The following is a 17500-nucleotide window of genomic DNA, read 5'->3' on the forward strand; positions in this document are numbered from 1 at the left end:
CTGACCGACTTCTAACCAACTAGCAGGTTAAAGTTACAGTGAGAATCTTAACCGGTTATGAAACTGAAGATGTTTTTTAAAGGGACGCTGGTGCTCAGAAACACTTCCTCTTCAGTCCACAGGGGGCGCCAAACCCACCACCACGACAGAGCTCCTCTCAGCTCTAACTGTTGAACAGCTGCTCACATCTGTAGCTCATGGTTCCTTTATGAACCATCATGAAGCAGAAGGCTGGTCAGAGAGCTCAGAACTCTACCGGGCTTCATTCCTCCATCATATTCCACCAACAACAACAACAATATTCATATTTCATATCATATAAAAGGTGTTTCTGCTGCCTCTCAGGTGTTCAACGAGGACGGGACCGTCCGCTACTTCATCGACGCCAGTCAGGAGGACCAGAGGAGCTGGATGACGTACATCAAGTGTGCGCGGAACGAGCAGGAGCAGAACCTGGAGGTGGTTCAGATCGGCAGCAGCATCTTCTACAAGGCCGTGGAGGTCAGTGAACGCACCGCCAACACATGAAGTCCTCTTTATTAATGTTTGAACATCATGGTCGTCATTTCATCACCTTTAATAAATCACGTACGCGAGACATGAAAAGACTATTCAAGACTCATGTTTACGTAAGTCTTTGATCTTGATCAGCAGAAGAGTTCCTCAGATGAACGTTATGGATTATGGATCCTGATGTATTGATTAGTGCTGCTGTCTCTCCTCAGACGATCCCTCCGGACCAGGAGCTCCTCGTCTGGTACGGAAACTCTCACAACACCTTCCTGGGGATCCCGGGGATCCCCGGAGGAGACGAGGAGCAGAGCAAGAAGACCAAGACGGGTAAAGACCTCCGATTATTGATCATAAAGACGATCCGATATCTAGAACCTGAGAGGGTCAGATGACACATTTAGGCTTCCATACGTTCAGACTTATAGAATGTTGATTTATGTATTTATTTTAGAATGATTATTAAATTTTATATCATTTATTTATGTTGTTTGAGTCTGAGAATGAGACAATATAGAATATCAGTTTGACCCATTTCTCCTCCTCTTCCTCCTCCCAGATGAGTTCCACACCTGTGAAGGCTCCTCTTCCTCCTCCTGCTCCTCCTCCTCGTCCTCCTCCTCTTCCTCCTCCTCCTCCTCCTCCTCCATCAGTCTGGGCCGCATGCGTTGCGTCATCTGCCACCGTGGGTTCAACTCCCGCAGTAACCTGCGCTCTCACATGCGGATCCACACGCTGGACAAGCCGTTCGTGTGTCGCTTCTGTAACCGCCGCTTCAGCCAGTCGTCCACGCTGAGGAACCACGTGCGGCTGCACACCGGAGAGAGACCCTACAAGTGTCACGTGTGCCAGTCGGCCTACTCGCAGCTGGCCGGCCTCAGGGCGCACCAGAAGAGCGCCCGGCATCGACCCTCCGGGGGCGCCGGAGGAGCCGGGGCGGGGGGGGCGAGCGTTGTGGCGGTGCACACTGCTCACTCTCCTCCCGCTGCTCTTCCTCCTCCTCATCCTCATCCTCACCCACCACAGCTCACCTCCATGCCTCACCCAGCATCACTGGTGCACCACATCCCCACCATGGTGCTGTGATGGGGGGGAGAGAGAGAGAGACAGACAGAGAGAGACAGAGACAGAGAGAGAGACAGAGAGAGACAGAGACAGAGAGAGAGACAGAGAGAGACAGAGACAGAAAGAGAGACAGAGACAGAAAGAGAGACAGACAGAGAGAGACAGAAAGAGAGACACAGGAACAGAGACACACAGACGATCTAAACATGACATGAATGAGACGATCACGTTTGTATTATTTACATGATCAGCATGCTTCACGGTTCTTCATTCAAACACTGAGACTCATGATGACTCATGAAACTGTTGCATGATGGGACGCAGCGTTCAGCCTGTGACTCTGGTATAAATGTCTGTGAGACGATGACGTCGTGCTTTGTCTGCATGCTAAAGGTTCTGTTAAAGCTTTGTGATGTTTGTGTTATAAACTGGAACTACAGTCTGAGGCTCCTTCACAGGAATCCACCGAGCTTCTGCTAGGTCGTCCCGTTGGTCAGGCATTACCATGCTAACAGGTTAGCATACATAATGCTAAAGCTCCAACTGCAGTACAAACCTTCAGCTGGAAAAGGTTTTATATCTGGTTACTAAGGGATGACCCCGTGTTAAGTGGAGTAAAACGTCACACCAAATTTTTTGGAAAAATCTTGTTGAGTTTTTGATTCATGCGCTAACTAGCGAAACTGTTCCAAAGAGTTAAAAATGGAGGAAGCTAAAGTATCCAGAGTTCACTTTACTGAAGCGGCTCCAGAGCACAAACCTGGTTTCCACGCAGCTACTAATGTGACTCTTGAAGTTATTGTGGCATTAGCAATCAAACTAGCTAGTTTGTTAGCAAGCTAGCTAGCTTAGAGTGCTAGTAGGTCTGTCTGTGATCAAGGGCTAACGCTAGCATTAATGTGAGTGCTAACGTTAGCTACACCGTGTTGAGTTAAGCTCTTAGAATTGTTTCAATGATCCAACTCTCACTTTAGCATAGTATAGCTATAGTAGCCTCCAAGCTAGCACTTTAGCATTCAACTTGTTGATTGAAAACCTTGTGAAAAACTAATATTTAAGCCCACGTTAGCTTGACCGGTGGTAGACGTGATGCTACACCACGCTAGTAATAGCAAACTCCATGCTAATGTATTAGCACAAAGCACCAAAGTATTTTTTGGGACTTTCCTAAACGTTTGCTGCATGCTAACACGTTAGCAAGAGTGAACGATTTTGCCGTCTTCTTGTTGACCAACCAGTGGCCTAAATCTACTAAAAACTCACCTGATTCCTTTAAAGAAGCTCATCACGTATTAAAGTAGGCAGAGCCTGAAATTTAACATATTCTATTATTATTATTATTATTAATATTATTATTGGTTCAGGTCTGTTGGGTCAAGACCCAAATTGGGTCTCGGCAGGTTCAATGGACACCTGTTATAAAATATTAGAATGTAAGTTTCTAATCTCTGTAAATGTTTCTACATTGTATGATTTCTGTATAAATATGTTGTTAAATATTCAAAGAAATGAAATATTAGAAAACTTGATGAGTCCCGTCAGCTGGCAGCTGTTTGTCGGCCTTTTTTGTCTTCATGTGATGTAAATAATAAACTGTCAAAGAAAAGAATGTGAATATAAACATGAGATGTGCTTTATGCCCAGAATATAATTGAACTGTCACTTTATCTCTGTATGTGTATGAGGTCACATATGACTCATGTATTGGTGTATGACGTATGCTATGTTGACTATAAAGGACATTGTATTTGAGCCTATATACTCCTAATAAAGTATTTACTTCCACTCTGCTCATATCTGTACATTGATTATGTACTTCTACCTAAGTATTTTAATGTTATACTGCATCTCAGAGGAAAACTTTGTACTTTTTACTCCACTACATTTATCTGACAGCTGAAGTTACACTTGATGATTATAAAATACAGGACATTTTCATACAGTAACTTAAACCAGCCTACAGTTAATACAATTAGTAAAAGTATCTGCCACCGTCGACAACAATAAAACACAGCTTACATTCTATTTCATCAATAAATATAATGCAATAGTATTATAATTTATTTAACTGATAGAGCTAAGTATTTTATGTCGAGTAAATTTAGCCAATAATGCTAATGTTACGAAGGCTAGCTACTATAGATCATTAGTTTACGTAGAACAGGAACGACCAATAGTTACTGACAATTGATCTCACTTTATCTCAAATACTTGAATCATTTTACCTTTAGGTGTGACTTTGATGTGGGTCAAACTAAGTTAACTAATTGCTCGGCCTTACATTAACATTAGTAACCAACACAATCTTAACAAAGCTAGCTAGCTTAACAAAGCTAGCTAGGGTTAGGGTGTGTGTCTTTACGATGAAGTGCGTAAGTTACATGATGTACTGATGAGGATTAGCGTTAGCTACCGTCCCTCTGCCTAACTACTTCTCCAGAGATCCAATCTGCTCTCCTCCAGGCAAAGTGACATCTGCCAGTGACGGTAAGTAGCTAAAGCTATGTCGCTAACGGTTTGACGCTAACGGTACGTAACAAAGGGTACATAGCTAACGATACGTAGCTAACGGTACGTCGCTAACGGTACGTCACTAACGGTACGTAACAAACGTCTAATAGCTAATGGTACGTAGCTATTAGTACAAAACAAAGGGTACAAAACAAAGGGTATATAGCTAACGGTACGTAGCTAACGGTACGTAGCTAACGGTACTTAGCTAATGGTACGTAACTAACGGTACGTAGCTAACGGTACGTACCGAACGTCTAATAGCTAATGGTACGTAGCTATTAGTCTATTAGTACAAAACAAAGGGTACATAGCTAACGGTATGTAGCTATTGATATATACAGTATATATATATATATATATATATATATATATATATATATATATATACTGTATATGTGCCATGAATTACACATATGATGTTTGCACATTTAAAAGATAACTTTGCACACCCAAGACGTCTCAGATGTGAGCTAGCTAGCGACAAGCCAAGCTAACGTCCATGTTGATGTTTTGGTGATGAACATTGTGAGATGAGAGATGTTGTTCACTGAACTGAACGTTACAGCGACAAAAACCTACAACTTAAACATTATATTTTGATTGACAAACAGAAGTGTAATCCTCGGACCAATTATCAAAAAAATATTTCTCTCTCCCGTTCACCATCATACATACCTTACATATCTTTCCTGAATTCTAGTAGTATGATCCTGTCCCCTCTCAGTGGTATGATCCTCTCTGCAGGGAGCTAAAGGAAGACCCCAGGAAAGTTTCAGTTTTAAGGCCAATTAAGCCCCAAACAGGTCCAGTGACTGTAAGTACTTTAAGGTACTTATATTTAGTTTATTTACAGTAATGTCGGCTCCTGCTGGTCATGATAATTAGACCCACTTCAGAGTAGCTAACGTTAATGAGAGTTGGCAGTGTTAGCTTCCACCTTTAGAGCTTTTTTGTGCTTTTATTGTGAAGGACTGTTTTGTAGACTCACAGCTGTGTGGTCAAGTTTAATAATCCCAGTGTTGTATCTCAGCGCCTCTCTTCACTGACACAGGTAATGTAGACTCGTACCTGACACCACTGTGGTCTTGTGGTTCCACCTTGTGGCAGAGCTCGGTGGTGCGTGTCATTCACTTCCTGTCACAGGCTGGGTTTACTGGTTTCTGGTGTGTTTCTACAGACTCTTCCTGTTTTTACTTCAGTAAATGTTGTGAAATACACTCAGCTGACTGACAGTCAACAAACACGCTGCAGCTGCTTTTAGTCATCACACCGTCCACAGACTGAGCACCATATATATCTATATATTATATAGATATATATGAGATGTATAAAGCAATAGGAAAAGAATAAGCAAAAATAAAGGGAAACAAATGAATACATTTGTTTTAAAAACATTTAATAATGTTCAAATAATGACGTATAATATATATTATATATAATGCTGAAGTCATAGATGTAGGTATATGTATGTAGATTTTTGTAAATTCGAAAATTATAATATTTTTTTTTAAATTCTTAAAAAAAATTTAATGAATTTTTTTTTTCCGTTTATTCCTCTTTATGTTTCCATATTTATATATTTATCTTTTAAAGATGTATTGGGTTTTATCACACTTCTATGACTCCATATATTTGAACTAAATTGACCCTCCTATGTTTGATTTGCACTGAAATTGTCCTTTTATTTTTTTGTTATTATTAATATTATTTTATTGTATACTCTTCTTCATACCTGTGTGTTTGTATAAACTTTATTATGCAAAGCACCTCAAGCTTCCTCTGTGTATCAAATATGTTCATAAACTATATATACAGTATATATATGTAGTATATATACTGTATATATATATATACTACATATATATATGTAGTATATATACTACATATATATATGTAGTATATATACTACACACACACATATATATATATAACTGATTAAAAATGATCCTGTCCATATTTTTTCTCTCTGATGGAACGAGTGACCGATGAGTTCATAACAGAGTCAACAACACTGTTAGGTAAGATCAGAAAACCCAGACTGAGTAAACTCACCTTTGGGACACACACACACACACACACACACACACACACACACACACACACACACTCTTACACTCTCACAAAACACACACACACACACTCTTACACTCTCACACACACACACACACACACACACACACACACACACACACACACTCTTACACACACACACACACACACACACTCTCACACACACACACACACACACACACACACACACACACTCACACACACACACACACACACAGAGGAAGTTGCCACTGTGTGTGTGATGACTCTCAGGTATTTGTCAATAGCTGAGTTGATCAATAACTAATAAATGTATCAGTCCACTCTCTTTGTCTCAGTGTTCTCCTCACAGTCAGGATGAAGGTGTGTGTCCTCTTCATGTGTGTGTGTTGTCTCTGTTGGAGGACGGAGGCCCATTCCAGATCGTAAGTCAACTTCTTCTTTTTCTTTTTGCTCCTATTATTATTATTATTATTACTATTATTATTATTATTACTATTATTATTATTATTATTATTATTATTATTATTATTATGATCTTGTCAGACTAGTTGTTGTATCAGTACAAACCCTGTTGAACTTGTAGTAATTCTACTTGTGTCTGTACTTTTAGTGTAGTTTGTGTTTTCTTGACAGTCTGATGAATGTTTGTGTGGAATAGTTTCAGTTATTCCCATGCTAACGGGTTAGTATACATACATACATAAATATATATATGTATACATATAAATATATATATCTTATCTCAGAGACCACCCGACCAACATCAACATGAACAAACAAACTGCAGTTCCACTCATTTCAAATACATGTCAGAGGGTCTACAGTCCTGTGACGCAGCAGAGCTTTCAGCTAACTGCTAACATGCTAACAGTGATAATGCTACCATTAGGTATGTGTTAGCTTTGAGCTAACTGCTAACATCAGCATGCTAACATGCTAACAGTGACAATGCAACTTGTGAGGCCGATGAGTGTCTTTAGTTGTGAAAGGTGTTTGGTCACATTAACATGTTGACCTGATGAAGAAAATCATCAACATCAAAAACATAACAATAACAATAATAAAGTAACATAATAATAATAATAAAGAAATGTAATAATAACAAAGTAACATAACAATAATAAAGTAACATAACAATAACATTAATAAAGTAACATAATAATAAAGTAACATAATAATAGTAAAGTAACATAATAATAAAGTAACATAACGATAATAAAGTAACATAATAATAAAGTAACATAACGATAATAAAGTAACATAACAATAACAATAATAAAGTAACATAATAACAATAATAAAGTAACATAATAACAATAATAAAGTAACACAATAATAATAAAGTAACATAATAATAATAATAAAGTAACAACAATAACATGAATAAAGTAACATAATAATAATAAAGTAACATAATAATAGTAAAGTAACATAATAATAAAGTAACATAATAATAACAATAATAAAGTAACATAATAATAACAATAATAAAGTAACATAACAATAACATTAATAAAGTAACATAATAATAAAGTAACATAATAATAATAAAGTAACATAATAATAAAGTAACATAATAATAAAGTAACATAACGATAATAAAGTAACATAATAATAATAAAGTAACATAATAATAACAATAATAAAGTAACATAACAATAACAATAATAAAGTAGCATAATAATAATAAAGTAACATAACAATAACAATAATAAAGTAACATAATAATAATAAAGTAACATAACAATAATAAAGTAACATAATAACATTAATAAAGTAACCTAATAATAATAAAGTAACATAATTATAATAAAGTAACATAATAACAATAATAAAGTAACATAATAATAATAATAAAGTAACATAATAATAATAATAATAAAGTAACATAATAATAATAAAGTAACATAATAATAACAATAATAAAGTAACATAACAATAACAATAATAAAGTAGCATAATAATAATAAAGTAACATAACAATAACAATAATAAAGTAACATAATAATAATAAAGTAACATAACAATAATAAAGTAACATAATAACATTAATAAAGTAACCTAATAATAATAAAGTAACATAATTATAATAAAGTAACATAATAACAATAATAAAGTAACATAATAATAATAATAAAGTAACATAATAATAATAATAAAGTAACATAATTATAATAAAGTAACATAATAACATTAATAAAGTAACATAACAATAACAATAATAAAGTAACATAACAATAATAATAATAAAGTCTCATGCTATTAGAGGAGTAAAGGTGTGTCCTCCCCCTCAGGTATCTGATCACGGCTCCTCTCTCTCTACGTCTCGATGCCGTGGAGACGGTCTTACTGCAGCTGTTCGGTTTCACAGACGAGGTGACGGTCTACGTGTTCTTGAAGACCTCCATGGCTCCGGATCACGTGGTTCTGGTTCAGGAGGTTGTGACTCTCAACGCTCAGAACCACCACCAGGCCGCCGCCAAAGTCCAGGTGAGACGCGACGCGCTGCGGTGACGTTACCAGGACTTTATCTCAGGAGGCGTTTTTATATCGAGAGGTCTCTTCCTGTCTCTCTCACAGCTGCACCCGAGTCAGCTGGGTAAGAGCGTGAGTCATGTGACTCTGCACGTCCAATCAGCAGAGATCAACCAGCACCTGTCTGTCTCTGTCAGCCGCACCAACGGCTTCCTGTTCGTCCAGACCGACAAACCGCTGTACACCCCGCACCAGAGCGGTGAGACTTTAGAACTACAACTCCCACAATGCATCAGCACCAGTCACTGTTTAATCCCTGTGTCTCTTACTAAGTACATTTACTCAAGTACTGTGCTTAAGTACACAGTCAAGGTACTCAGTATTTTCACAGTGTGTATTAGTACTTTTACTGCAGTAAATGACCTGAATACTTCTTACATCTCTTCTGACGTTTGATAAATCATTCATGTCATTTTTTAAGCTCTTTGTTTATGAAAATTACATAAATATGTGTGTGTGTGTGTGTGTACAGTCAAAGTGAGGGCGTTCTCCCTGAACGAGGAGCTGAGGCCGGCCAATCGCAGCGTCTTCCTGACCTTCAAGGTGAGTGTGATGACCTTCAGCATCACGTTGATTTCAGAATCAGATTAGTGACCCCCCCCCCCCCCCCCCCTCAGGACCCGGATCAAACCACAGTGGACATAGTGGAGATGATTGATGTGAACAATGGAATCCCGTCGATGCAAAACCCGTTCAAGATCCCCATTAAACCAAAGTAAGACCTTTAAACTTTATACTGTTATTAATGTAAACTTTATAATGTTGTTAATGTGATTCCAGGCTGTTTAAACTGTTATTAATGTGATTCCAGGTTGTTTATAATGTTATTAATGTGATTCCAGGTTGTTTAAACTGTTGTTAATGTGATTCCAGGTTGTTTAAACTGTTATTAATGTGATTCCAGGCTGTTTATAATGTTATTAATGTGATTCCAGGCTGTTTATAATGTTATTAATGTGATTCCAGGCTGTTTAAACTGTTGTTAATGTGATTCCAGGCTGTTTATAATGTTATTAAAGTGATTCCAGGCTGTTTAAACTGTTATTAATGTGATTCCAGGTTGTTTATAATGTTATTAATGTGATTCCAGGCTGTTTAAACTGTTATTAATGTGATTCCAGGTTGTTTATAATGTTATTAATGTGATTCCAGGCTGTCCATAATGTTATTAATGTGATTCCAGGTTGTTTAAACTGTTATTAATGTGATTCCAGGTTGTTTATAATGTTATTAAAGTGATTCCAGGTTGTTTAAACTGTTATTAATGTGATTCCAGGTTGTTTATAATGTTATTAAAGTGATTCCAGGTTGTACACCCGAGGGTCCCCCATTTGGACGCAGAGTACATCAAAACTTAGAGAGTTTTGTGTTAAAAGTAACTGGCAGAGAACCCACGAAGAACGAATATAGTGATGTTATAGTTCTGCAGAAACCTCAGCGTCCTGGGAACAACATGAACTAGGTCACTTCTACATGAGACAAACACATCTCCCATCAGCCAAGCAAACAAATAACAAAATATCATAAATCATACTCGATATGACTGGGACAGACCGGAGAAAAAGGCTGCTACACTCCGTTAGCAACGTGCTACCTACGAACATGCAGCATGAAAAAGCACGAGCGCCTGACGGAGATTACGGACATAGTTTCCATTTCTCTCCCCGGTAAACCATCGCAGAGATATTCAGCTTTGAACACAAAAAGTCACACAGCTTTCATCGAATATTGTACTTACTTTTGGTCGAATCTCAGCGAAAAAATGGAATATCTCCGTACTTCCAATGCATGTTTGTCCAGCTGCTGGTGCTCCGTGTGAATCCGTTCGATTCGTGTCTCTCCGACACTCCTCGGATTCTTGGGAGGGTTGGAAGCTCAGCAAATCAGATTTGAGAGCTGGACGTTTTTGAGCTTTATTGGCTAATAGTGCTGTCAATCATCTAGCTTTCAATTCCAGGCAATTCTATTGGCTCCTACGGTTCGAAGGATGTCTCAATGGTGAAAATCGGAGAAGGGGGGGCTGAGATACAGCCCTGAACAGAGAGTCGAAGCAGGATTTGACCTTAAACTAAATAACTAAAAAGGGCATAGAAAGAGCTTAAAACACTCAAAAAAGGTCCAATCTTCGGTCTATTGATTCAATGAACATCATGAGTGATACATAGAAGTGATATAGAGTGTTTTTGAATTTTAAAAATACTTTTTTATTCAAATATTGGAGTATTTGATCAGTTTTCTAATTTGAAATGCTCTATATTTCATAAATGTTTCACTGTATCTATGTATAGCTGTGTATATAGAGCCTATATCAGTTGTTCTAAGAGCCCAGCATATTAAAAGTCTTGGATACCCATACTTTCCAAAAAACAATACCCTAAAAGTGCTGTTTTTCAAGATCGAGCTTTTGAGTTTTCCAAGTTCTGCTGTGTTCCATCCTTATCTTATGTGAACCAGTAACATGTATTCTGATAGTTCCATGATTTTTCTCATCTCAAAAATATATAATTTTTTTTTTTTTTTTTTTTTTTTATACAATTAATTAGGTATTTCTTATCTTTATTCGAGCTGAGGCCTGCAAATAGGCCTCGTTTTTAAAAGGTTAAACTGTTATTAATGTGATTCCAGGTTGTTTATAATGTTATTAATGTGATTCCAGGTTGTTTAAACTGTTATTAATGTGATTCCAGGTTGTTTATAATGTTATTAATGTGATTCCAAGTTGTTTAAACTGTTGTTAATGTGATTCCAGGTTGTTTAAACTGTTATTAATGTGATTCCAGGTTGTTTATAATGTTATTAAAGTGATTCCAGGTTGTTTAAACTGTTATTAATGTGATTCCAGGTTGTTTAAACTGTTATTAATGTGATTCCAGGCTGTTTATAATGTTATTAATGTGATTCCAGGCTGTTTAAACTGTTATTAATGTGATTCCAGGTTGTTTATAATGTTATTAATGTGATTCCAGGCTGTTTAAACTGTTATTAATGTGATTCCAGGCTGTTTAAACTGTTATTAATGTGATTCCAGGCTGTTTATAATGTTATTAATGTGATTCCAGGTTGTTTATAATGTTATTAATGTGATTCCAGGTTGTTTATAATGTTATTAATGTGATTCCAGGCTGTTTAAACTGTTATTAATGTGATTCCAGGTTGTTTATAATGTTATTAATGTGATTCCAGGCTGTTTAAACTGTTATTAATGTGATTCCAGGCTGTTCATAATATTTTGAATGTGATTCCAGGTTGGGGATTTGGACCATTGAAGCCTCTTACTCTGATGATTTCACTACAACAGCGAGAGCTGACTTTGAAGTTAAAGAATATGGTAACATCTCAATCAGATATGACTTTAACCAAACAGCTGGTCTAAAGTTCAGCATAAATAAAGAGTAAAATGTGAATTATTAACTGTTCTGTGTCAGTTCTTCCCAGTTTCTACATCCACGTGGAACCAGAAGCTAACTACGTTAGCTACGGAAGCTTCAACCGTTTCAGCTTCAAGGTCTCAGCCAGGTGAAGAAACAGCTGATGTCATGTTTCAGATATCCAGAACTCAAAACCACTTAAATGTGTAAATGAGATTAAAGGTGTTTTCTCTCAGGTACGTCCACGGAGCTCCGGTGGCTAACGGGGAAATGTACCTGCGCTACGGCTACGTTAGCGGAAAGACTCCTCCGGTTATCATCCCCAGCTCCATCAGAAAAGAGATAGTAAATATATAAAGTCTTAATATAAGCATCACTACCGTTCATATACTTCTCTGATATTATTATTTAAGAACACAAACATATTTTTTACCTTTTTCATGGCCATCATTTCCAGTTTTATCATCTTTGAAAGTCCATGTTTGTGTAAAAGTGAGAAGAGTTTATAAAAATATAATGTTCATCAAGTTTTTATTTTTAGATTAATAATCTTTCTTAATAATAATCTTGTTGTGGCTGAAGGAAAAGCCTTAAGCCTTAAAGACATGACTCAGAATTAAAAACACTTATTAAACAATATTCAACACTTTCTGATACGGACAGATTTAATTCTGTATTTCTACTTCTTCACTTCTCATAAACAGCACGGATACATCTTTACCTTTCAGTTTCTGTGTCCTTCAGTTGTCGTCGAAAGGTGAAGTGGACGTGACCGTGAACATGGAGAAGGTCCTCTCAGAACACGATGGACCCAAAGACCTCAATAGTCTGGTGGGGAAGTACCTTTACATCGCTGTCCTGCTGCAGGAGGACACAGGTACACACGCTTCTGTCTTTAACCTGACATTTAAAAGGCTTAAACATGACATGTAAGTCTTAATCTTAGAATTTAGTGTCCTATACCAGACATTAAGAGTCTTAAACCTGAGATTTAATGTCTTGAACCTGACATTTAAAGTGTTTAACCTCAAATTTGAAGTCTTGAACGTCATACAGTTGTGGTCAAAAGTTTACATACACTTGCAAAGAACATAATGTCATGGCTCTCTTGAGTTTCCAGTTATTTCTACAACTCTGATTTTTCTCTGATAGAGTGATTGGAACAGATACTTCTTTGTCACAAAAAACATTCATGAAGTTTGGTTCTTTCATGACTTTATTATGGGTTAACAGAAAAAGTGACAAAATCTGCTGGGTCAAAAATATACATACAGCAACATGAATTAGCAATTTTGGTGACTTAGAAAGTTGTGTCAATGAAATGAGCTTCATAGCATGGCCTCTTAACTTCTTATGAGTGATTATGAGTGACTACAGCTGGTGACTTCTCTGAGGCCATTTAAATAGGGCTCATTGGATACAAACGCCCACAAATGCTACAATGGGAAAGTCAAAGGAGCTCAGCATGGATCTGAAAAAGCGAATCATTGACTTGAACAAGTCAGGAAAGTCACTTGGAGCCATTTCAAAGCAGCTGCAGGTCCCAAGAGCAACAGTGCAAACAATTGTTTGTAAGTATAAAGTGCATGGCACTGTTTTGTCACTGCCACGATCAGGAAGAAAACGCAAGCTATCACCTGCTGCTGAGAGAAAATTGGTCAGGAGGGTGAAGAGCCAACCGAGAACCACCAAAAAGCAGATCTGCCAAGAATTAGAAGCTGCTGGAACACAGGTGTCAGTGTCCACAGTCAAGCGTGTTTTGCATCTTCGTGGACTGAGAGGCTGCCGTGCAAGAAGGAAGCCCTCGCTCCAAAAGCGGCACCTTAAGGCTCGACTGAAGTTTGCTGCTGATCACGTGGACAAAGATAAGACCTTCTGGAGGAAAGTTCTGTGGTCAGACGAAACAAAAATCGAGCTGTTTGGCCACAATGCTCAGCAATATGTTTGGAGGAGAAAAGGTGAGGCCTTTAACCCCAAGAACACCATGCCTACCGTCAAGCACGGTGGTGGTAGTATTATGCTGTGGGGCTGTTTTGCTGCCAATGGAACTGGTGCTTTACAGAGAGTAAATGGGATAATGAAGAAGGAGGATTACCTTCAAATTCTTCAAGATAACCTAAAATCATCAGCCCGAAGGTTGGGTCTTGGGCGCAGTTGGGTGTTCCAACGGGACAATGACCCCAAACACACATCAAAAGTGGTAATGGAATGGCTAAATCGGGCTAGAATTAGGGTTTTAGAATGGCCTTCCCAAAGTCCTGACTTAAATCCCATTGAGAACATGTGGACAATGCTGAAGAAACAAGTCCATGTCAGAAAGCCATCAAATTTAACTGAACTGCACCAATTCTGTCAAGAGGAGTGGTCAAAGATTCAACGAGAAGCTTGCCAGAAGCTTGTGGATGGCTACCAAAAGCGCCTAATTGAAGTGAAAATGGCCAAGGGACATGTAACCAAATATTAGCACTGCTGTATGTATATTTTTGACCCAGCAGATTTGATCACTTTTTCTGTTAACCCATAATAAAGTCATGAAAGAACCAAACTTCATGAATGTTTTTTGTGACAAAGAAGTATCTGTTCCAATCACTCTATCAGAGAAAAATCTGAGTTGTAGAAATAACTGGAAACTCAAGAGAGCCATGACATTATGTTCTTTACAAGTGTATGTAAACTTTTGACCACAACTGTATATATAGTCTTAAATCTGATATTTTGAATGTCTTAAATCTGAGATTTAGGTCTTAAACCAGACATTTAAAATCTTAAACCAGATATTTAAACTCTTAAACCTGATATTTAAACTCTTAAACCTGACACTTAGAGTCTTAAACCTGAGATTCAAAGTCTTTAACCAGACATTTCAATTCCTAAACCTGACATTTAGATTGTTTAACCTGTAATTTTTTGACATCTTGAACATCATATATAAAGTCTTGAATCTGAGATTCAAAGTCTTAAACCTAACACCCAAGTCTTAAGCCTGAGATTTAAAGTCTTAAACCTGACATTTAGTCTTAAACCTGACTTTTAATGTCTTAAGCCTGACATTAAGAGTTTTAAACTTGACATTTAAAGTCTCAAACCTGACATTTTAAATCTTAAATCAAACATTTAAACCCCCCCCCCATCTCCGTCTCTCAGGTGGGATCACTCAGGAGGCGGAGTTTGCTGCAGTAAAGTTTGTCAAATCACCTTACAGACTGAGTTTGGTGTCCACGCCCCCCTTCATCAAACCTGGACTTCCTTATAATATCCAGGTTTGTCCAGACCGTCACACCTGTTCCACCTGTTTCACCTGCTTCACCTGCGTCACCTGTTCCACCTGTTCTACCTGTTCCATCTGTTCCATCTGTTCCACCTGTTCCACCTGTTCCATCTGTTCCACCTGTCTCACCTGTTCCACCTGTGTCACCTGTTCCACCTGTTCCACCTGTTTCATCTGTTCCACCTGTTCCACCTCTCTCACCTGTCTCACCTGTTTCATCTGTTTCAAGAGGAACGTTTGGGTGGAGAATAAAGTTTAATTCAGTGATTTTTTTTATGATATCTCTGCAGGTGCTAGTGAAGGATCACCTGGATAAACCGGTGAGCCGGGTTCAGGTGCGTCTGGTGGAGCGCCGGCTGTTCAGACGGGGGATGGACAGCGAGGACCTGCCCTGTCCCACCAGCGCCATCAGCCAATCAGACGGCCTCGCTGTCTTCATCTGCAACACTCAGAGTGAAGGAACCCGAGCGGTGCTGAAGGTGAGGAGGAGGAGTCTCATTCATTATTGTTTGTGTTGTTTTTGTTTATGTGTCTTCTTACTTGTTAAAGTTGACTTATTGTTGACATGCTTTTGTTAATTGTTTACATCTCATTTTATTTGTCTTCTTCCTGTTGTTTAGTTGTAAAATGTTGCTTATTGTTGTTAACGTGATTTTGCTTACTTGTTTACATGTTGTTAACTTGTTGTTTTTGTTTATTTTTCTTCTCCTGTTGTTTAGTTGTAAAATGTTTACTTATTGTTTTCCTGACTTGTTTACATTTTATTGACTTGTTTTTGTTGTTTATTTGTCTTCTTCCCGTTGTTGACACAGTTTGAGACGGTGGACTCCAACCTCCCACTAGCCAGTCAGGCCAGTCTGAGTCTGGAGGCGTTGGCGTACCAGTCTCCGAACCAGCGTTACCTGTACATCGACCCCCCGCTGGCCGGCAGCGGCCTGGAGGTGGGACGCTTCACCAACATCCAGGTGTACTCGGCCACGCCCTCCTACGTGCCCATCAGAGCCCTCAGCTACCTGGTGAGGGAGACACAGCAGCTGATGATGACTCACGGTGTCGGTGTTTGTGTCCTGTTACTGTGGTTACTCATCACTACGGCGTGTGCGCTCCCCTCAGGTGCTCTCTAAAGGGAAAGTGGTGGATTTCGGCAGTCAGAAGTTCGTCTCCGGTGGCAATATCAAACAGTCTCTGAGCTTTGAGGTGACAACCGCCATGGTCCCGTCCATCAGAGTGCTGGTCTACTACATCCTGTACGGGGAGGGGACCAATGAGCTGGTGGCCGACTCCGTCTGGCTGAACGTCAGAGACAAGTGTGTCAACGGACTCCGGGTAACGTTAGCTTACAAGTTTACAAGTTTACAATGTTACAAATTTACAAGTTCACAAGTTTACAATGTTACAAGTTTACAAGTTTACAATGTTACAAGTTCACAAGTTCACAAGTTTACAAGTTTACAAGTTTACAATGTTACAAGTTTACAAGTTTACAATGTTACAAGTTTACAAGTTTACAATGTTACAAGTTTACAATGTTACAAGTTTACAATGTTACAAGTTTACAAATTTACAATGTTACAAGTTTACAATGTTACAAGCTTACAAGTTTACAAATTTACAAGTTTACAATGTTACAAGTTTACAAGTTTACAATGTTACAAGTTTACAATGTTACAAGTTTACAATGTTACAAGTTTACAAGTTCACAAGTTTACAAGTTTACAATGTTACAAGTTTACAAGTTTACAATGTTACAAGTTTACAATGTTACAAGTTTACAAATTTACAATGTTAGAAGTTTACAATGTTACAAGCTTACAAGTTTACAATGTTACAAGCTTACAAGTTTACAAGTTTACAAGTTCACACATTTACAAGATCACAAGATCACAAGTGTACAAGTTTACAAGTGTACAATGTTACACGTTACAACGAGCTGGTGGCCGACTCCGTCTGGCTGGACGTCAGAGACAAGTGTGTCAAAGGACTCCAGGTACAACGAGATACTGAACATGGCTAAATATGCAAAAGTTTCAGGTCCTGAATCAGAGCAGTTCTGTTTGAGTATCACAGTCCAGCATCTGTGTCTCACAGAACGTGAACATCAGTTTTAAAGTAACAAAAATATATAATGTAATTCAAGACAAACCATGTAAACTCAGCGCTGCCACTGGTGGCGGGAACATGTACTGCA

The 17500-nt window shown here is 38.1% G+C and overlaps 2 protein-coding genes across 2 annotated transcripts in view; both read left to right on the forward strand.

Annotated features, from left to right (window-relative positions):
* Positions 1-2866, forward strand: part of prdm12b (PR domain containing 12b) — a 5509-nt gene extending 2643 nt beyond the window's left edge. The window contains exons 4-6 of the mRNA XM_068703062.1: positions 346-501; positions 726-840; positions 1070-2866. Of these exons, the coding sequence (XP_068559163.1) occupies positions 346-501; positions 726-840; positions 1070-1596 (798 nt within the window). The 3' untranslated portion in view covers positions 1597-2866. The remainder of the gene's footprint in view (positions 1-345; positions 502-725; positions 841-1069) is intronic.
* Positions 2867-6476: 3610 nt separating this feature from the next.
* c5 (complement component 5) overlaps positions 6477-17500 on the forward strand; it is a 25804-nt gene continuing 14780 nt past the window's right edge. The window contains exons 1-13 of the mRNA XM_068702968.1: positions 6477-6563; positions 8436-8631; positions 8722-8875; positions 9149-9219; positions 9294-9391; positions 11922-12004; positions 12102-12192; positions 12281-12389; positions 12789-12921; positions 15189-15304; positions 15603-15791; positions 16125-16328; positions 16426-16638. Of these exons, the coding sequence (XP_068559069.1) occupies positions 6496-6563; positions 8436-8631; positions 8722-8875; positions 9149-9219; positions 9294-9391; positions 11922-12004; positions 12102-12192; positions 12281-12389; positions 12789-12921; positions 15189-15304; positions 15603-15791; positions 16125-16328; positions 16426-16638 (1725 nt within the window). The 5' untranslated portion in view covers positions 6477-6495. The remainder of the gene's footprint in view (positions 6564-8435; positions 8632-8721; positions 8876-9148; positions 9220-9293; positions 9392-11921; positions 12005-12101; positions 12193-12280; positions 12390-12788; positions 12922-15188; positions 15305-15602; positions 15792-16124; positions 16329-16425; positions 16639-17500) is intronic.

This window comes from Cebidichthys violaceus, unplaced genomic scaffold (assembly GCF_023349555.1).
Source record: "Cebidichthys violaceus isolate CVI_PGR_0920_01 unplaced genomic scaffold, fCebVio1.0.p SCAF_9, whole genome shotgun sequence".
In the NCBI taxonomy this organism is placed as follows: Eukaryota; Metazoa; Chordata; class Actinopteri; order Perciformes; family Stichaeidae; genus Cebidichthys; species Cebidichthys violaceus.